The following is a 22280-nucleotide window of genomic DNA, read 5'->3' on the forward strand; positions in this document are numbered from 1 at the left end:
GTTTTACTAGCCACACTTGCTATGCCATTTTGGGTGCTTCAGTGTACCCTCAAACTTAGCCATTTAACTATTCTCTTTCCCTAGCCTGCTTGGAAAAGAAACAGTGGCTGCATACCAGGTAAAAGGTCATTCTGACAAAGCATTTCCCTATGGTGACTTTTAGGTCATTTGCAAATGATTGTAACGGACTACAGGAAATGCCCCTCTCTTGTTGCATCTGAGCATAGGCAGAGAGAGATGCAGGGCAGACCCAAATGAGAGTAAAGTAAAAAAAAAAAGGAAAGGAATGCAAGCTCTCTTCCTCCCATATACAACAATAAGTTTCAAGGCTAAACAAAACTTCTCACCCCATTCCCCCCGCCCCACTTGCAATTTCCCTGTAAACATCTCTTTGTCTAAGAAGCATATAGGGGCGCCACCCCAGACATAATCAAATTAATATCCGATATTCATGACTTACTTGGAGCAAGAATTCCAAAACACTATGAGTTTCCTAAAGAAACACCTTATCAAAGTTTGATCCACCAAGACTCTTCAATCATGGCTCAAGGTATGTTTTTGCCAATAAGAACACCCTCAAAAATGACATCAATCTCTTACACTATTCTGCCAACAGACTTTGCACCCCACGCTGCTCGGGTGTACCTCATTGCTCACCTCGTACTTGAGCCAACAACTGGAGAGATGGATCCTTAGCTAGAAGCAGGTAGCTACCAAAAATTACTTTCCTCTTTCTTTCATCCTCAAGCTTCTTTTTCCTTCCCAGTATTAAACTAACCAGCCACTTTTCATGTTCTGTATCCCACAAAGTAACTCTTTGTTTTCAGTAACACACATCTACTCTCCTTTGTCCTTTCCAGTGAGTCCACACCGCAGCCAGATTTCCTGTAGCATTTTAAGGGTAATGCTCTTGATTGGCCTGCACCCATTTGAAGCAAAGCATAGCCATGCAGACCTCTTGACACTGGGCACCATCAGGCTGAAGTGAAGCACATTTAAGTTGTCTTGGTTTCCAATAGGAGAAAGCTCAACACATGCTTTAATACCTCACTGAAAATAAGCGAACTTGCAGCCCAATAATTTGCATTATAAGGTAAAGAAGGGAAGAAAGTACCAATGACTTCAACAGGAATTCCAAATAAACTTCCATAAGATTGTGGCTATGCAGCCTACTAATCCTATGCATGTTGAATTCAGTGGGACTTACTTCTGATTAGACTTACTCTCAAGTAAGTGCCTAGATATTTCCCTAAGTTTTCAAACACACTTATCTGTTATTCTTACTTTCATCAACTTGCATAGTGACACTATAGATAACATCCTGCCTTTATTTTCTAACAGGAAACAATAGAATTGATATTGCTGAGACCCTGGACATCTTCTGTTGCTGGCTGTTTAACATGGTACTTACTAGCCAAAAGATTATTTTGCTGCATGAGTTCATGTGCCTTTGACTCCAATTTCTTCACAGACTCAACAGGCTGGAAACGATCCAGTAAAAGACAGGAAGAGATGTTGACTATGAACTGTGCCATGAGGTTAATTTGTTCAGTCATCGAGTTTTTAAGCATTTTCTCTATCATGGTCTCTGAGAATAGTTTAAAAAAAACACAACACCAAGGTTATTAGTGAAAGTGCTTGGGATTTCCTCACTTCCCTAAGCAGTCAAAAGTTCCAGGAAAAGCTGCTACAGGGTCACTGTCCTCGTGAGAGGATTTTGATGATGGCTTTGCAATATCTGGAGAAGATGGCAAGTGCTCAGGCAGTGTTAGTCAATAAAGCAGCACCAGTTTCCCTCAGAAGCCAAAAGCATCTCTCTGAAGCCCCTACTCAGCTGCCAAACTCAGATGTCTGTCCCCTTCATTGGCTACACCAATGGTTCCCAACCAGGGCTCCTCCAAATGTTGCTGAACCACAACTCCCAGCATCCCCAGCCACAATAAATTATAGCTGGGAATGCTGGGAGTTGTAGTTCAGCAACATCTTGAGGAACCCTGGTTGGGAACCACTGGGCTACACCCCAGGGCATTTCACACTATCACAATTAGGGTAGGAGAAGCCTCCTACATAAATTCAGGAGCTGTGCACACTCCTGTTTGCTGGTTGCCTGTCAGTAAAAACTAAGGTCGGAGATGCCCTCCATGCTCATGTGCTAAGCAGCGGCTGGGTTGGAGGGCTCCCTCCTACCCAGCTGCTGAATGAGGTAGGAGGAAATGTCTTCTGACCCAGCTGCTGCTTAGCACATGAGCAAGGACACCTCCGACCTTGAGAGGTCGGAATTGAGGAGCTCTGTGCGCAAACAAAAGTACACAGAGCTCCCAAATTCAGGTAGGAGGCGCCTCCTATGCTCTTTGTGATACCCTCCTGTCGCTCCTTGCCCCCCGCCCTTTGGCTCCCATCCAAGCAAGTGGAATGAGTCAGTAGCTACCAGGGAAACATCTTCAACTATTAGGTAAGCTGAAGGCTAGAGTGCAAGTTATCCTCTCAGTTGATACAATGCAAGAAGATTCCCACTACAAGAGTTTGCAGTGAGGTTTAAATGAAAATAAGGGCACATTTTCAGTACTGTAGACATCCCTTTTAAGTGGACAGTTCTAGTAAAGCTCCTTCATGCAGCTGAATACATACACAATCTCATGGAGAAAAAAATAAGCATCACAGAAGCATCACAGCGAGGGGAATGGTGACCCATGTTCACCCCCTTTCCTGGTGGTCTCACCAGGTATGCACAATGTGTGTGATGTATAGTAAATCAGAAATGCATAGAAGTTCACAGCTTGACATAAGCAACGCCATTATGTTTAACTAAGCTCAAGGATCTGCTCTGCTAGAAGGATGCTTACTACTGTGTATTCCCTCTGGTAGTTTTCCGTCCCCCACAGGTTAGAGTGACCATGGATTTAGAATGCAGAACAATTTTAAGATAAGGCTGTCTGTCTGCCTGCATGCATGTTTGTGGTTTATTCCCTAATCTTAGCAAGTCATGATGACGTATTTGCTATGTAGCTGAACAACATGTTGTTCTGGAGAACAATTTTAAGAGTATAAAATGTATGCTCTCTGCAATAGTCCTTTGTCTTGTTTTGAGCATGAGCCAAACAATACCATTACTACTTGAGAGTAAATAAACCTTTGATCTTGTTATCTCGTCTGGGCTGATGATTATTGGGCTCCATCTGCCCAGGAACGAATCTCCTTATTGGGGACAAGGTTACCCTGCTACATCATGTGCAACAGTGATACCCCTTGTGTATGACATCACACACAAGGGGCAGGGCTCAAGCCCCAGAGGGGCCATGCAAGCCCTCCAGAACTCATTCCCAGCCAGTTTTTAAGAAAAGCTGATATGCAGAAAAGATTTGTTCAGAGAAGATTGCCTCCTGTGTGAATCCAGTCCTTAATCCAACACTCACTTGCTCTTCACTGGAAACAGACAGCTAAAATGTTAGGGGAGTGGGGGTTTGCGTGTGTAAAAGAGGAAATCCATGCATGCTTACTATATACTCTCAGCTTCCCAATTAGTTCTTTCACATCCACATTCAGTTGGCTTTCCACAAAGTTCTTTACAAAGGTGTTCTGCAGTGCATCCTGAAACAAAAGATTTAAAGTAAGGGAGAGGAAAGGAAAAAATGTACTGCTCCTCTCTGGGTAACAAAGTCTATCGTATATCATGTATTCCCATCTCTCATTTTTATGGTTTTGTACTACCTTTTATTATTAGATCACAGAAGAGAGCAAAGGAATAGCATTTTTCCAGATCCCAAACACTCCCTAGAGAGCTGTCATCCTAATCAATGGTGGGAATCACTGTGAAATCAACACAGCATGGTTCCTTGGAGCTTTAACTCTCAGGCCAATGCAGACCAAAGAGTGACAAAGCCTTGCAAAACACACAACAGACTCTAGTTTTTCCCCTATAGATTTATGGCTCTCCTGAGCCTCTGAAGTAAAATGTAGCAAGACTAAAATTTAGTGAGCAAAGTACAGAAGGTGAGACTTGGGAATACACAGGCATATGTACCCTTAAGAAAGTACCTTGTCTAGGCACTGTTAAACAAATAGAAATTTGGCAACCATCTTTTTATTAAAGATAATTGAATGTACCCCTGAAGCTGGAACAATGGCAGAATAAGGATAAAAACAGAATGAAAAGTGAAAAAGCCCAGGTGAGGGAGACTGTTTCTTGACATATTTTCACATAAATATATGATCACATATTTTTGTTTCTGAAACACCAAAGAAAATGTTCAGAACAAAAATAAGATATTTGCATGACTCTGTAACACAAATATTTACATGTTCACAAATTATTCAAAACATATCTAACCATTGCATTGAGATGAAGAAAGAGGCAGGCTACCAAGTTATGGCTAAAAGAGTGCAGGTGGAATACCTGGGCACAACTTTATTAAGCAAATAACTATATACAGCATACAACTGGTTTTGTATGGTTAGCTGGATGGCAGAGACTAACTCATCTGACCACACCTTTTCCCATCCGGCTGAGTGCTAAACTACAGTTCAGGCAACCAACTCTCAGGGAAAAGTGATGTGACTAAGGCAAAGTTCAGTCAGCCACTGGAGTTTGCCTCAGCCCCTCTATATAATGGTGTTTAACTGGAGGTCCCTCATAAAGCCCCTAGAAAAGCCAGTCTTGAATCATCCTCCCCTTCAGGAGAGTGCCTGATACCCCTCACCTTTTCCTAACAGCCCTACAATTTTCTGCCATGCAGCTAACCCCACTACCAAGTTGTGAGAATAAAAGCAGAACAAGCCAATCAGAACTAGTGCACAGAAGCCTCTATCCTGATGAGGACAAAAAAACTTTCCACTCAAGAACCAACTGGAGTTAAAAGTAATATTTCCTCATGGCTTCCATAAAGGGCAACCAGCATAACCTGGGAAAAGGCCAACTGAATAAGAGAGCAGGTGGGCGTGCTTTTTACCACTCCCCAAACACGAACTGAGCAGCACAAAATGGCTGCCCTGATTTCGCGCTGCTTGCAATTCCTTGTGAGAGGCAAAAGCAACAGCCAGAAGCAAGTGTCAACAACCTAATAACAGGCCTGCCTTTTCCCAATTCAGTGCAAAATTTCCGTTCTCTGTATTCACATTGAGAAGGCCCCATTCATAAAAAAAACAACAATTTCCATTTATCTCAGAAACTGAAAAGCCATTGCCCAGAAACTGAAAAGCCATTGGATCCAAAGGTCTGTATGCAAATAGGCTTTTCAGCACCCACCCGCTTCCTGTAACAGCCCCACCTCAAAAACACCACCCATGCAAGTTTTTTCCTGAGATACAAGGGACTATCACAGCTACAGAAAACTGGAAATGAAGGCCCCCATCATTTGACCTATATATGTGCTCTGTTCTACTGCGTGACTGAACATCCTTCCATCTCAATGCACTCAGATCTTAACTGGAGTCCCTGCCCTTCCTCCCACACGCAAACCACTTTTTCTATAGTTTGGACAATCAGGACCCTTTCCCCCAACTGTAGATATAAGCCAGACTGGGGTGGGGGTGAAAGACACCACTGGGTCAGGGGCATAGTTATTATTTATCAAGGTGGGCACATGTCTTTGAGCCACTGATGGAGGGGGCTGCCTCTTGCTGTCATGCCCTTTTCAAAATAATTTGAGGGGAGAGCTGTCCTCCAATTTGTCCTCCGAGGCAGGCTGACGCGCCATGTCTGGAGCGGAGGGTTGGTCTACCCGCCAATCCCAATTCATAGGCCAGTTCTCCCCATGGGGAAAGTACCATTTTGAGGTCCATTTTTCCAGTAAAACAGGCCTCAAAATGGCACATGAATCACGCAAATTGATTCAGGTGATTCAGGGTGGCTGCTTTTGATGAATCAATTTGGGGGGTCTGCAATTCAATTCAACCTCAAATTGAATTGTGGATTTTGATTTGTGCACACCCCTATAGTTTCCCCTCCTCTCTGTATCTTTTTGTTGAACAATTTTCGCAAATTCACCAACCTGCAGCTGGCTGACCACGAGGAAGTTTTCACTGTTTTTAGCTAGTTCTGTCATTTGAAGCCAAGCCTCGGAATATAGCTTCAGGTTCTCCACAAAACCAAATGTGTGATTAGCCTGAAAAACAAAAAAGAAACCACCAAAGTTAATAAAAGCAACTGAAGTATTTCAGATACTCTAAAACACTTTGCCAATCCAGCTTTGATTTTCAGCAGAATACAACTGCCTTCTGTCTTAAAGCCAGTAAAAGCATTAAATTTCTAAAGATTTTTTATTTCTGTTTAATGTTTCAATTATCTGAAGTCAGGACTCACGGAGGATTGCTGTAAGATCAAATATCTTTGCTTGCTAACTAGGCAAAGAGGCACATTTCAAAGAGGCAATTCTCTTATATTTAGTACAGGAGCAACTGGCCCTATTCAACCCCAGTGCAGTATTCTTCCAGTGGCTGTTGCTGGTGTCTCCCTTGCATTTATTCTTAGACTGTGTGAGCCCGTTGGGACAGGAAACAATCCTATTATTATCTATCCATCCATCCATCGATCCATCCATCGATCCATCCATCGATCCATCCATCGATCCATCCATCCACCTATCCAACCATCCATCATCATCATTATATGTAAACTGTTTTGAGAACTCTTGTAGTAGTTATCATCGTCATCATCATAGTAATACCCCTACTAACTGCTAAAGAGGTATCTTTTAAGTGGTGGTGCTCTTATATTTACCAGGGGAATAGCAACCTGCCCCATTCATCCCAGCATTGCATCTTTTCCAGTGGCTGTTGCTGTTGTCCTCTTGTATCTTTTTAGGTTGTGTGCCTCTTTGAGACAAGGGGCATCCCCCCCCCGCCCCAATTCTTTTGCTATGCAGACTGTTTTGAGTACTTGTTGAAAAGTAGCAATTCCTATGTAGTACACCGCTCTGGGCTCCTTGGAGGAAGAGCGGGATATAAATGTAAAAATAAAATAAAATAAAATAAAAGAATAAGAATAAGAATAAGAATAAGACCTTTGAAGAGCACCTCAACACCATAGGGGCCACAGAAATCACCATCAGCCAATTACAAAAAGCGAGCAGAAAAATGGAGAAATAAGCCACTGCATGGTCAATATTTGCACAATATAAGTGGAAAATCAGACATCACCAAGACCTGGCAGTGGCTTCAGAACGGCAACTTGAAGAAAGAAACAGAGGGTTTAATACTGGCTGCACAAGAACAGGCACTGAGAACAAATACAATAAGAGCAAAAGTCAAAAAATCCACAACAAACAGCAAGTGCCGCCTTTGTAAAGAAGCAGATGAAACAGTGGACCACCTAATCAGCTGTTGTAAAAAGATTGCACAGACTGACTACAAGCAAAGGCATGACAAGGTAGCAGGGATGATCCACTGGAACATCTGCAAAAAATACAAGCTACCTGTAGCCAAAAATTGGTGGGCCATAAAATTGAAAAAGTTGAAGAAAATGAAGATGTAAAAATATTATGGGACTTCCGACTACAAACAGACAAACATCTGCCACACAATACACCAGATATAACTGTAGTTGAGAAGAAAGAAAAACAAGTGAAAATAATCGACATAGCAATACCAGGGGATAGCAGAATAGAAGAAAAAGAAATAGAAAAAATCACCAAATACAAAGATCTACAACTTGAAATTGAAAGGCTGTGGCAGAAGAAGACCAAAGTAATCCCAGTGGTAATTGGCGCCCTGGGTGCAGTTCCAAAAGACCTTGAAGAGCACCTCAACACCATAGGGGCCACAGAAATCACCATCAGCCAATTACAAAAAGCAGCTTTACTGGGAACAGCCTATATTCTGCGACGATATCTATAACTGCTGGACCCAGTGGGATTTCAAAAGGCCTTGGAGGATTTTGACGTTGGTGTGGCTGGTGATTCTGTCAATGCCCTGGTGGGAACCTGGAACAGGGAACTCAACAGGGCAGTAGATACGATTGCTCCTAAGCGTCCCTTCCGACCTGCTGCAAAAAGGGCCCCTTGGTATACTGAGGAGCTGCGGGGGCTGAAGCGGTTGGGTAGGCGACTAGAGCGGAAGTGGAGGAGAACTCGGTTCGAATCTGACAGGATTCAGCACGTGACCCATTTGAAGGCTTATGTGGTGGCAGTGCACGCAGCGAAAAAGACATACTGGTCTGCGCGCATTGCAGCTGCAGGTTCACGTTCGGCGGAGCTATACCGGGTTGTGAGGAGTTTGGTTTCTCCTCCTTCTACTTCCAATCAGTCCCCGGGGTTGCTCTGCTGTGATGCCTTTAATGGGTTCTTTGCGAATAAGATCTCCTGTATTCAGGCTGACTTGCTGCACTATTTCTGCAAGGTCTATGGAGGAGGTATCCAGCAATCCTTCTTGCAGTATTAGATTGGATCAGTTACAATCTGTGACTCCTGAGGATGTGGACAAGCTGCTTGGGGCAGGGCGGCCTACCACCTGTTCTCTGGATCGTTGCCCGACTTGGCTGCTTCTGTCTAGCAGGGAGATTGTTGGAGATGGCCTAATTAATATCATAAATGCATCACTGAGGGAGGGTAGGGTGCCCCCCTGCCTGAAGGAGGCAATGTTTAGACCACTCTTAAAGAAGCCTTCCCTGGACCCCTTAGCGATGGACAGCTACAGGCCAGTCTCCAATCTCCCTTGGCTGGGCAAGGTGATTGAGAGGGTGGTGGTTGACCAGCTCCAGGCAGTCTTGGAGGAAACTGATTATCTAGACCCATTTCAAACTGGCTTTAGAACGGGCTATGGAGTTGAGAAAGCCTTGGTCGGCCTGATGGATGACCTTTACCGGGGAATCAACAGAGGGAGTGTGACTCTGCTGGTTCTTCTGGATCTCTCGGCGGCATTCGATACCATCGACCATGGTATCCTTCTGGATCGCCTGGGGGAGTTGGGGATAGGGGGCACTGCTTTGCAGTGGTTCCGTTCCGATCTCTCGGGCAGATTCCAGATTGTGGAGCTTGGTGACAGTTGCTCCTCAAAACGGGAGCTGTTATATGGAGTCCCTCAGGGCTCCATTCTGTCACCAATGCTTTTTAACATCTACATGAAACCGCTGGGTGAGGTCATCAGGAGGTTTGGTGCTGGGTGTTATCAATATGCTGATGACACCCAAATCTACTTCTCCTTTTCATCCCCAGGAAATAGCACTCATTCTCTAAATGCCTGCCTACAGGCAGTAATGGGCTGGATGAGGGAGAACAAATTGAAGCTGAATCCAAGCAAGACAGAGGTGCTCATTGTGGGGGTTCAGAATCTGAGGGGTGAGTTAGATCTTCCTGTGCTGGATGGGGTTACACTCCCCCAGAAGGAGCAGGTGCATAGCTTGGGAGTACTCCTGGACCCGGGCCTCACCCTGGTATCTCAGGTGGAGGCCATGGCCAGGAGTGCTTTCTATCAGCTCTGGCTGATCCGACAGCTGCGCCCATTCCTCGAAGAGGATGGCCTCAAAACAGTGGTGCATCAGCTGGTAACCTCCCGGCTTGACTACTGCAATGCGCTCTACGTGAGGCTGCCTTTGTATGTAGTCTGGAAACTTCAGTTAGTTCAGAATGCGGCAGCCAGATTGGTCTCTGGGGCAACCCGGAGAGACCATATGATGCCTGTTTTAAAACAGTTACACTGGCTGCCAATATGTTTCCGGGCAAAATACAAAGTGCTGGTTATTACCTTTAAAGCCCTGAACGGCTTGGGTCCAAGATATCTTAGAGAGCGCCTTCTTTTACATGATCCCCACCGCACGTTAAGGTCATCTGGGGAGGTCCGTCTCCAGCTGTCACCAGTTCGTTTAGTGACGACTCAGAGGCGGGCCTTCTCTGTAGCTGCTCCTGGACTGTGGAATGCACTCCCAGCGGAAATTCGTAATCTTGATTCTTTGCTGTCCTTCAAGAGAGCCCTTAAAACCTATCTGTTTGGCCTGGCCTTTCAGGGTTTTTAATCAGTTTTAATTGTTTTAATACCAGGTTTTCAGGGTTTTAATTGTTTTTAATAATTTAATTCTTTTTTAAGTTGTTTTAAATTCGTATTTATATTTGTATCTCTGTTTTAATTGTTTTTAATGTTTTCTGTTTTAATTGTAAACCGCACTGAGCCATTTCGGAAGGGCAGTATATAAATCAAATAAATAAATAAATAAATAAATAAATAAATAATAACAGCAACAACATTGACAATAAAATTCAGCCATCCCAGGTCCTTGGGAAGGACTCAATGTCTGGATAAAACAAACCAGTCAATAACACCTGTCTGACTGTGTAAACAAGAAATAATATTCTCCACAACAACAACTCCATCTTGTCATTCTTCTAATCATGAAAGTAGCTGTTAAGATCTTCCATGAAACTCTAACTTTGGTATTACACAGCTCTTTCTAAACTCACTTCTTCCCATATCATGTAGGGATGAGACAGAAGAGGTGCAATCATCTTCACAACTCCAATGTGGATCAGTGAAGGTCCACTTCTGTGGGCATTCAGTTTGCCCATGTTGGGGGAAGAAAGGCACCACCTGCCTCAGGATCCTAACCCTTCTTAGAACTGGACTCTACATAACAAAGTTACATTAGAAGCTGGCTTATAATGAGTCAGTCTACTGGGCCGTCTAGTTTACTATTGTCTATCACAACTGACAGCAGCTCTCCAGGGCTTCAGAGAGGTCTTTCCCAGTCCTCAATGGAGGTGCCAGGCATTGAACCTGGGACCTTCTGCATACAAGCAGATACTCTTCCATTGAGCTAAGGTCTCTCAGTGACCCACATCTCAGAGAGAGTGTGCCACATAGTACAAGTATCAATGCATTACTGAGTATTCTGCCTATACTTCCAAATTACCACACATAGGGTAGGCAGATATTTGGTTGGAGCTGTAGTATTGGCTCCTTTGGAGTGCTCATGCCCTGGGCAGGGGCCTAAATTCTCCTTATATCCATTCCAATAAAGTGATTGGGTCAAGGCAGGGAGGGTCAAAATGTGACTGTAGAGGAAGAACTTCCTTTAGACCTTGGTCAAAGGTAGGGGATGAATGTCTTATGATTTTGTGTATTATTTTTCCAGTTTTATCCTTCATTTGGCTGTATAAATGAAGCTGTTTACCTTTTTACTATAAAAATTGGAGTGTGCTAAGTTTTCTACAATATTCAACTTACTTGCACCCCTCTTTGGATACACACTGCATAATGGCTCTTGGATTCTGGAAGTTTCCATAGGCTTCGGGGAATACCCATGCTGCAAACCTGAACATTCCCTTGAGTTTTGGGGGGTTCAGAGCAGCACAATTGGCCAACCTGCCTGGAAACAGTTGGTGGTGGCAGTGGAAAACTCAGAAGGGAGTAATAGCAGGGCATAGAAGCATTAAACACAGGACAGTGGTCTGTGCCAACGAAGGGATGTACTGCAGAAGAGGTAGCTGCTCAGTAATCCTCTAGGAGCAGCACTGACCTCAGTCAATAGATATATTTGCCTTTTGGATGGACCAGTTCTTCTTCAATGGGTGGCAGTCAAGGGGGTGGGCAGATCTATCCAATGTGGTGGTGAGGACTATGGAGGAGAAGGAGAAGCAGACTGGTTTTGATAGAAAACATAGTATTGCAAAGGCAAAAGTGCAAGTAGAAGAGACTAATATATGTGCCATTCCTCAAAACCATAACTGCATCACAGAGAGGGTGGGGGGAGAGAGGCAGCTCAGAAATAATGGCTTCTTCAAATGTGAATTACTCTACTGTAAGAAAGATGATGCTATTACTGAGGATGACAGTATTCACTAGGACTGAAAATATCTTCTGCCTGTAAATACTGATAGTCTAGTTGAAGAATTAAATTTTGTAGCTGGTGTTCGTTCTAAAGCATGTAGGGGTATCATCCTTTTCATGATAAGGGGATAATGTATACGAGAGGATTAGCAGAGAGAAAAAGCTAACTGAGAATTGTATCACCTTCTGTGCCATCATCTTTAGCAAGGCCAAGAATACAGCACTAGTAGGAAGTTATGATATTAAGTATGAGTGCTAATTTAGGCCAATGTGACATTAACAGGCCAATCCTAGATATGTTTATTGAGGCATGGATATTTACTGGGCTAGTGATCCAGTTCACATGGTGGAGGAAAAGTCGTTTGTGTGTATGTGTGCACACACACACGCACGCACGCACACACACACACATCTCTACATAATATCACTCTGGGTCCTGTTTTTTGGTCCTTTGTAGTGTGACAAGGGGCCAGTTTGGATGGTATGTCTGCAAGCCCATTCTAAGTGCATGGTTGAGAATCATGGCCACACACATTGGCCACACAGTAGACAGTCCTGCTCCTATCTAAATGAGGACCCTGTGTACAATGTTTGGAAGGGCAGTATATAAATAAAATAAAATAAATAAGTTGTCAGCAGCACTGCACACCAGCTGTGGGGGGGAGACATCCATGGCCAAAACTTCTCCCCCATGCATTTAGGTTGGACTGACAGAAGTATTATTTTAACTGGTCTAGGGATACAGATATAGATATAGATACACACACACACACAGAGTCATTCTCGATAGTAAACAGATCTCTTCTGACTCAGGTCTGTTAGGGCCTTATTGAAATCTGGGCACACAGCTCTGCTACAGAATGCCTTCACTTACTACTGAGCATTAATATTTTTCCCAGTCATAAGTGGATACTTGCCATCTACTTCCACACACACAATAAACCTGCCAAACTCAAGAAAATGTTACAGAATCGCTCACATTTGGTTTTCACAATTAACTTTCCACTGATTCTATTGCCAAAAAACCAAAATAAACATTTACATATTTATATGCAAAATATTGACAAAGGATGCTATGCCTAATTAACAGTAATTTCCACAATACATTAGTTCTTGCCTGACAACAATCATACATTTGTAGCAAATTCATCATTAGATACTATTAGTGAAATTTGTCATGGTGGTCAAACAAAAAGCAGTGTAACTAAACAACAGCAAAAGGATAGCTTGGGGTCACAAGTTTATTTTAGTCAACCCCAGCAGTAGCCAGCCAACGTGGCTCAGAGGGAAGTAACAGGCCAAAGAGACATAAACCGTGCTGAGATGCGATCCTCCCCATCTCTGACTATTTTAAAAAAGCATCTGAAGACCCATCTCTTCACCCAAGCTTTTACAACTTTTTTAATTTGTAGGTTTTAATTTTATGCTGTTTGAAAACGTTAAACTGTTTTAACCTTTTATATTTGTTTTAATTGTTTTAATTAATGTCATTGTTAACTGCCTCGAGACAAAAGTTTGGGCGGTATATAAGTTAAACAAACAAACAAACATGCCACCCAGAGATTCAGGTTTTAGGCAGTATACAAATGTGCCAAATAAATAAATAAAACAGAGTCAATTTTTGATATTTAGAAAGAATATGCACTTTTCACATAATTTTTACACAGTCAGGTTAGCACAAGTTGATATAGCTGGTCCAATGTAGTGATGAAGAGTGCAAGTTTGTCTGTTGGACTGCAGCCAATGAACATGACAGAAGTCTGAGGGTCAAACTAGATGCACATTTAAACATGTTGTTTGGCCTTGCATGGTTTGCTTTTTAAAAGGGTAGATCCAGACTGAGACTATGGCATGGAGGAGGAGGATTTAACTCCATCATGGTCTTGATTCCCCACTCTCCCGGCATCTGATATTTGTCCCAGGAAGGAAGCTGTTGGAAGCTACCTGGGGCAAACAACAGCTATGGAAGCCCTGAAACGAAGCTTTCATGAAAAACAATCTACTTCCATCAGTTTTACCCATGCTGTTTGGGACTGCCAACTGACTGGCAAGAATGAGGTTGAAAGTGGGGATTTCAGGGACATGCCTTTTGATCTGAGAGGAAATGGATGCAGTGTTTAAGACTAGCACTTCCCATCTAGGTGCATGTCTGTTCCCTCACGCTCAGCTTACAAAGAGAGATTACGATCACACCAGAAGACCTCAGCACTTTCTCCTCACAGTGAAATTGAGCACATACAAGACTATCCTACAACATGATATCTCAGGGAATCGGGGGATACAGAACAAGGAAAATGGTGCAATGACCATTATAGCTTCAAAAATGATTTGCACAGACCAATAAGACAAGTTCTGGTACAAGTGAAATATACACATGCAAATAATTTATCTATTTGTTCAGGTTTACTTACTTTCTGAATCACCAAGTTAATTTTCTCGGTATTAGGAGTATACAGTATCTTCCCATGCAACAATGGCTTGAGGAAGGTCCAAATCAGAGCTCCATTGGGCGACTGCAAAATGTCCTGATAAAGCTGCAAGCAAAATTGTGCTGTGGTAACAAAAAAAGCACACATTTTTTTTAAAAGGCAAGCACCGAGAACTGGATTTATATAGCAGTCCCAAACATCTTTACTTGCTAAATTAACAGTCTTAACTGGCAAGATACTGACAGGGTGTTACCAGACAGAGGGCTTTTGGGGGCAAGCTTCTGTAGGCTTGTACAAGGAGCTGCATGGGGAGTCATAGCCGAGTGTTTATACCAGTTCAGGATATGGGTTATTACCTTTAAAGCCCTAAGCAACTTGGGCCCCATGTACCTTAAGAACCACCAGCTCCCAGCTGAATCTACCCTGCTCCATGTACCAACACCAAGACACTCTGCTCCATGTGCCAACACCAAGGTCAGGGCCTTCTCAGTTATTGTCCCCAGACTGTACAACTCTGTCTCAGATGAGATCTGCATGACTCCCTCACTTCCAAATCTTCTGAAGGAGATGGAAACCTGTATCTATTCTGCTTATTGCAACCAAGCATGTGTGTTCTTTCAGTTGCTGGGGGTGGGGATGAGGGTGAGAATAAGTGATACAGTGGAAATATTGCTTCTATATTATATAGACTATAATGGCCATAGACCATAATAGGAAACTACTAAAATGCCAACTGCTTGCTTGTTTCTTCTTCAAATGGAATAAAACCCAAAGGTATGGTAGATCCTTGTTAGGACTTTATGGCAGCCAAACTTCATGCACAGGGATGAGGGGTGGGGTTTGCATACACATTTTGAAGTGCTGAGTCTTGACTTTTGTCCATTTTAATCACTGAAATCTCCATGATCTTGAAGGAATGAGAGGGAATCAATGTTTCCAATGCCTCTTTGATATGCTTTAGCATTCTCCTGATGCACTGGATTAAAAGCAACAGCAACAATCACTTGGAAGGTCAAAGAGAGACAGGAGGGGGAGAAGGCTTCTTACACTAGAGTCTAAAGAAAAGTGCAATTGCGGGGGGAATCAGTTAAAACAAATAAAAGGGGGCAAAAAATAATCATCATCAATTGACCTCACAAGGAAAGAACTGGAAGAAAAGTGTGCTCAGGTGCGGAAGTGAGGGTATGTGCAGGGCTGTACCCTTGGGAAGCAACCTTCCCATACATCACTAACTATAAAGGTAAGCACTTCTCTAGAGATCACAGTATAGCTCTTCTATACCTTTTCTTCCTTGCACAAAATTCACTTCCATGATCATGTTTGAAAAAATGTAGTAATGAAAAGACACTGGTGTTTCACAGATTGACAGATAGATCACACAAGAAAGGTATGGGGTGTGTAGAACGTCACCTGGACCACTACAACTTTCCCAGTGATTCTCTTTATTTAGCGGGGGAGAGCAACTGGCCCTATCCAGCCCCAGCAGAATATCCCTCCAGTGACTGTTGCTGCTTTCTTTTTAGATTGTGAGCCCTTTGTGGACAGAGATCCATCTTAATTTATTTATTATTTCTCTATGTAAACCATTCTGGAAACTTTTGCTGAAAAGCGGTATATAAAAATTTGTAGTTGTAGTAGCAAAATTACCCATAAAAATAAGTTGTTTTATTAGAATAAATAACTGCCTGGAAATACCCCTAGTGGGGCCTCATGATATATTCCAGAAATAAGAAAAATTAACGTAAGCAAAGAATATTTGCCTGTATAACATAATATATTCAGACAGTAAAGATGTTGTCCATATTCTTCATCTATAGAATGGATATAATTCACATTTACTGAGTTGTTGGGATCACAAATGAGATAAAGTTTACAAAGCACTCTGCACATTAAGAGCGCTCTACATAAATGAATCATCTTCACCAGACAATGATCGGAAGAACAACATAAGTAGTCTTGCATTTTGATAATGTTTTTCGTCTTTAGGAATTGCTACCTAATTCACCATCAAATAATCTACAAAAAAGTGGAGTAGACCAATGCTTCAATATACAGAAAGCTATAATATTACAAACCTGGCATCTTGCAAAGAATATTCTGAATTAGCAGTATTTAACAGGCTTTGGAAAGACATAGAATTCATCGGAAAGAAACAAAAAACCCAGCACTGGTGGGAAATTTTTAGTCAAACCAAGAAGAATACATTACTTGTATGTGCAAAGAGGAACTCAAAATTGTTTCCTTTCTCATATTTCTCTCATAATTTCTATGCTATCATAGTTTGTGTTTATCATTTACCAGAGACCAACAATGGCAGCTAACTGAAGTAGGGGTGTGCATGGACAGTTTTTTGCAGTTGGTCCAAATTCAAACCAAATTCAGACTGAACTGCAGTCCACAATCCGGTCAAGTTGAACCGAATGGCTGGCCTGGTCAGTTCAACCAAATTAGCTTCAACCGGTTTGCCAGTTTGAGCCTGGCTCAATTAAGGGGGCAACTGAGAGGGCTGAGGGTAGCACCAGGAGGGGGGCAGCAAGAGGCATCTTTAAAAGTAAATGAGATGGTCCCTTACCAAACATGAACAGCTGTGCTCCTGACAGCAGCCTGCACACCAGGGTGGTGGGGCTCTGGCACTCACCTGGTCTCCATGCATGTGTGGAGGCCATTTGCATGGACAGCAACACCATGCTGACCATGCAAATGGCCTCCACGCATGCACAGAGGCCAGGTGAAAGCTGCAGCTGCACCACCAGCACCATGGCAACACAGGTAACTGGCTCCAATTACCTGGAAGCTACCTGGAGCAGTGTGACTCCCGCCAGGAGCCTGTGCCACAACCACATGCAGGCTGCTGGTGGGAGCACTGCTGCTCATGTTCGGTATCACCGGTAAGGGACCATTCCCTTTACTTTTAAAGATGCCTTTCACCCCGCCCCCCAGCCCCCGGTGCCGTCCTCACCCCTCTCAATCACCACCTTAATTGAGCCTAGCTTGAACTGGCCTGTCGCGGACCAGGTTTGGTTTGGCTTGATTGCAGACTGGCCTCCTTTCCTGAAGGGCGATCGAACCGCTTGAACCATCCGGGTTTGCAGAGGACCGGTTCGAGATTGAACTGTTCTAAAAATCACCAGTGCTGGTGGTAACTAGCTTTGGGAAACACTCAACTTGACAGTGGTGGGAGGAAACAGTTTGGAAGTTATAACAGAGCTCCCAAAGGAGACAGAAGCCTACGTTCTGCATCTGGCTGACAAGAAGCATCCTTCCAGGAGGGGGATGCTCATGCTTCTGCTTACTTTTGGAGAAACTGGTACTGCTTTAAAGATCCGCACCATCTGTCTGGATGCCTCTGTATCCACATGCTCAGCTTTTACTATTACTACTATACTGCTTTGCAACACAAGTTCTCATAGTGGTTTACACAGAAAAATTAAAAAGAGGGTTCCCTGTCCCAAAAGCCTCACAGTCTAAAAGGAAACATAAGGCTTTTAGATTTATAAACAGCTATTACAAAAACACTGCAGTTCTGTTCCCAGTCCTCTCACCTCACAAAGATATTGACCCTGTGCTGCAAGTTGCTTTCACTTAGGGAAATGGGAAGCAAGAACAATATCAATATTCCTAATGTGTTTGTGGTGATGGAGGGTGATTTCAACACTAGACTGGGTCCCAACAACCACACCCTGTATACTCAACAGCAGTCCTACCCAGCCAAGCCAACTCTGAGGTAGACAGGCTCACTCTTATCCGCCTTTCAAAGGACCGGAGGTCTAACTTTGCAGGTTTCTGCTTGGGTCAACAACCTCCAGGCTTAGCCTCTATATCCTAAACAACTCATCTGAAAATGACCATCCGGCAAGTTCACTTATTGTTCTGACTCCTGAATGAGCGTTATTGACTATTTTATTGTTTCGGGGCATCTGCTCCCTCTGGTGGAGAGATGTGAGGTTATCCCAAGTTCGATAGTGACCATCTTCCAATCTCACTCCAGCTAAAGCCCTTCATTCTCCAGTCCCATATTGAGGATTACTATCAACCCCCAACCAGAAGGGCACGTTGCTGCACTAAATGGACCCCATCAGCTTGACCAAGCAATAAGTGAGCTACTTGCTTCAGAACACTTTCAGCATATCCAATTATCCCTGACAATGGCTGATCCCTCTGATGAGCCCTTGGAGTCCTACAACATCATAGCCTAGGAACTTCTACAGCACCTAGCTCATAAAAATTGCACCCCTTTAGTGTAGCTTCAGCACAGCTTTAAGTCCTGACAAGGACTGTGCAAATGCCCAAAAAAACGCCCTTTCTGCCACCAACCAAGTCTATAAAGGACTGTTTTGATTGTTTTTAATGTTGTTTTAGAGCATTGTTTTTAAAAAATTTAAATTGTTGTGTTGTAAATTTCTTGGTTTTGTTTTTAACTAATGTTTTAATGTTGTTTTTATCTGTTATAAACCACCCAGAGACATAAGTTTTGGGCAGTATAAAAATATGTAAGTAAGTAAATAAATAAATATAAATCCAGCTCTGATCTGTTGGCCACTCAGAACCTCCTTCAACAGAAGAGAAAGAACAAACTTTTGCTGGCACGTAAGAAAAGAGACACTACGAAATATAACTGGATGCGCCTCATCCAGGCCATCAGATCCAAGGATTCAGCTATGTTCTGGCAACTCACAATGTATTCTACTAGCAATGGTCTGAGCCTTCTGGACTGCCACATTTCTCCAGATATTTGGGAGAATCATTTTCACAAGCTCTATAAGGACTCCGCAGCAGAGTGTGGCAGCTCTGCATTTGCCATTGAGGATATGCCCGTGTGGGCACCAGTGTCAACATCTGCAATTAAGAGCCTTGTTGCCCGGCTGAGACCGGGGAAGGCCACAGGGCAGAACTTTATTGCACCAGCGGTAATTAAAATCATCTTGACTGGTGGGCCCCTATTTTGGCTTTACCCTTCACCCGTACTGATTTGCATGGCAGAATCCCCAAGAAATGGGGGATAGCAATCATTGTCCCCATATTCAAAAAGGGCTGAAAGGATGACCCCGCCAACTACAGACCCATCAGTTTGCTCAACACTTTCAGTAAGCTATATGCGAGACACCTACATGGGAAACTTAAGGACTGGTTAGAACAAGAAAATTTCCTTGCAGAGGAACAAGCTGCTTTCAGGGAAGGCCGCTCTACCATCGACTGGTGCTTAGTTCTTCAGCACCTCATTGGGAAATACAATGCAACTTCCTTTTATGTTGTCTTTATTTATCTCAAAGCCACATTCGATTCTATCTCTCCTGTCAAACTGTGGGAGATGTTGGAGGGCTCCTCCATTGACCAACATCTACTATATTTAATTTGCACCCTGCATGCAGACACATCACTTAAGGTAAGGTGCAACCCCCAAGACCACCTTTCAAGACCAGTCTCAACCCAGAAGGGCATCAAGCAAGGATGCATAATGGCCTCACTCCTTTTCAATTTCTACGATAACGCAATGGTGGGCCAGCTCAACAACCAGGATTTTCACCCCCCCTAAACTTGCTGGGAGACACAAAGCAACCCTGCTATAGAAGGATGATGCAGTAATCCTTTCTAGGACCCTCACTGGCCTTAGAAGGGCATGGGGGGCCCTAACACAGTACTCCAAGGAAGACCTCTCAGAAATTAACTACCATAAAACTAACATCATGGTCTTCGCCAAAAGGCCAAAAATTCACTCTTGGCGGCTAGATGGACACACGATTGAGTAGGTCCCATGCTTTAAGTATTTGGGGGTAGTTTTTCACTCTGGCAGCTCTAGAAAAGCCCATGGGGAACATGTGGTTCAAAATGCCCAGAGGAGCAGCTCCGCCATCATCAGAGGAACATGGGAACATAGGAAGCTGCCATATACTGAGTCAGACCATTGGTCTATCTAGCTCAGTATTGTCTTCACAGACTAGCAGTAGCTTCTCCAAGGTTGCAGGCAGGAATCTCTCTCAGCCCTATTTTGAAGAAGCCAGAGAGGGAACTTGAAACCTTCTGCTCTTCCCAGAGTGGCTCCATCCCCTGAGGGGAATATCTTACAGCGCTCACACTTGTAGTCTCCCATTCATATGTAACCAGGGCAGACCCTGCTTAGCTAAGGGGACAGGTCATACACAAGAGAAGGACACTAAGTACTCGTGGCCATACCCATGTATCTGTTCACTGCCAAACCACTAGCCCAGCTTCTTTATAGCACACAACTGGGTCCCTTCCACAACATCACCCCACTGGAATGTATGCAATCCAAATTCCTGCGGGCAGTTCTCAAGTTGTGTCTCTGAGGCCACTTTGCACTTCGAGACAGGCCTGATCAAAGTGGAGCCCAGGGTGTGGGTGACCATTCTCAGCTATTGGCTCAGACTATCCTTTCACCCCATTAGTCTTGCTCCCTTAAGCTTATGTGATGACGAAACAGAAATGGTCAACTGAGACAAAAATAGTGTCCTTGGGCCTTTCCCCCATTATTCTACTTAATATGGCCTATGATCAGGCCAAAGATTCAATCAGACCACACATAATGGACATAGAGCACCAAAATGATTTGAGCAGGGTCCCAAATTTTCTCATCAGTGAAGGCCTTACATATTTACCCTACCTGGAGTCATATTTTACTCAAGTTGAAGTCCAAAAAACCAGGTTGCTTACCTGTAACAGGTGATCTGGTAGTGATTCCACGACGTTCATAAAAGATGGGCTCTCCACCTGCGCAGACCTGCTTCGGGTAGAATTTCTTAGCTCCTCAAGACACCTCTAACCACCTCCTGCACGTGCCCTGCAGTACCTTATTGCAGCGGTCAGGTGTCCCTATCTCAGTTTCTTGATGTCCGAATGATGATCCATTAGCATACAGTCCCATGCTGCTTTCCTCAGTTTGTTTGGTTGGTTTTAGCTTGCACTCTGCAGTTGGGATGCCTGGGCGGGATTTATGAATGCCATGGAATCACTACCAGATCACTTGTTACAGATAACCAACCTGTTTATCTGGATAGTGATTCCACCAATGTTCATAAAAGATGGGTGAAATATGAGCTTCCAAAACAGTGGTTGGAGGTGCAAGCTATTGCAACATTCTTTTCAGTACCACCCCGCTAAACTCAGCTGCTGCTGCAGAGCAAAGGTCTATCGCTTCGTGTTTTAAGAAGGTTTGGTCTGAGGCCCACAATGCAGCAGTACAGATGTCTCTAAATCTGATGCCAGACAAATGAGCTGCCAACGTGGTGTATGCCCTAGTGGAATGAGTAGTTTTGTTAAGATAGTTTTCCTCTGAGGAGCTGCAAAGATCCAAAGGTCTGATCGCTATGGCGGTCAGAAAGAAACTGAGATAGGGACACCTAACTGCCGCAATAAGGTACTTCAGGGCATGTGCAGGAGGTGGTTAGAGGTGTCTCAAGGAACTAACGAATTCTACCCAAAGCAGGTCTGCGCAGGTGCAGAACCCATTTTTTATGACCATCAATGGAATCACTATGCAGATCATAGGAAGGCATTCACCTTGGCATGTCGTCATGCCCTCCCCTCAGCTGTGCTTGAAGGCTATTTCAGAAAGATCCCACTCGCAGAGCGACAATGCCCCTGCGGCACAGGGCAGATTGAAACAACTATGCATGTCCTACTTCACTGTTTGTATTACAGAGACATTTGCTCTTCCTTTATCCACCCATTGCTATGCAAGTACCCAGGACATTTGAGCCACTTCTATGCCTCTTTACTGCTTTCTGACTCTAAGCCTGCTATTACATACAGCGTTGCTAGGTTCTGTGTGGCAGCATCCAAAATCTGCTGGACATTGGTAAGCAGCCCTAGATGACCTTCTGCTAGCTCCTGCATGCTACAATGTGTTGATCCAACACAGCACACCACCCGAAAGACTTATGGTCCTCCCACCTTTTTGTGTTTTTAATATATGGTTATATAGTCTTGCTGTATTTATCACTTAGGCTTTTATGCAATTACCCCCTTCTGTGCCTTTTATCTCGTTTTACCATTTGTATGTCTTTTATGCCTTTTTATGTTATTTTATGCCCTTTTATGTGTTTAGCTTTCTAATGTTTCCTTAGGCCTTTTAATGTATCATTA

General features: G+C 43.5%; 1 protein-coding gene across 1 annotated transcript in view; it reads right to left on the reverse strand.

Moving 5' to 3' along the window:
* ABCA13 (ATP binding cassette subfamily A member 13) overlaps positions 1–22280 on the reverse strand; it is a 293809-nt gene that overhangs the window by 230534 nt on the left and 40995 nt on the right. The window contains exons 11-14 of the mRNA XM_053266156.1: positions 14163–14302; positions 5988–6101; positions 3498–3588; positions 1412–1588 (exon numbers count right to left, since the gene is read on the reverse strand). Coding sequence (XP_053122131.1) covers positions 1412–1588; positions 3498–3588; positions 5988–6101; positions 14163–14302 — 522 coding nt within the window. The remainder of the gene's footprint in view (positions 1–1411; positions 1589–3497; positions 3589–5987; positions 6102–14162; positions 14303–22280) is intronic.

The sequence above is a fragment of the Hemicordylus capensis genome, chromosome 6 (assembly GCF_027244095.1).
Source record: "Hemicordylus capensis ecotype Gifberg chromosome 6, rHemCap1.1.pri, whole genome shotgun sequence".
Classification (NCBI taxonomy): Eukaryota; Metazoa; Chordata; class Lepidosauria; order Squamata; family Cordylidae; genus Hemicordylus; species Hemicordylus capensis.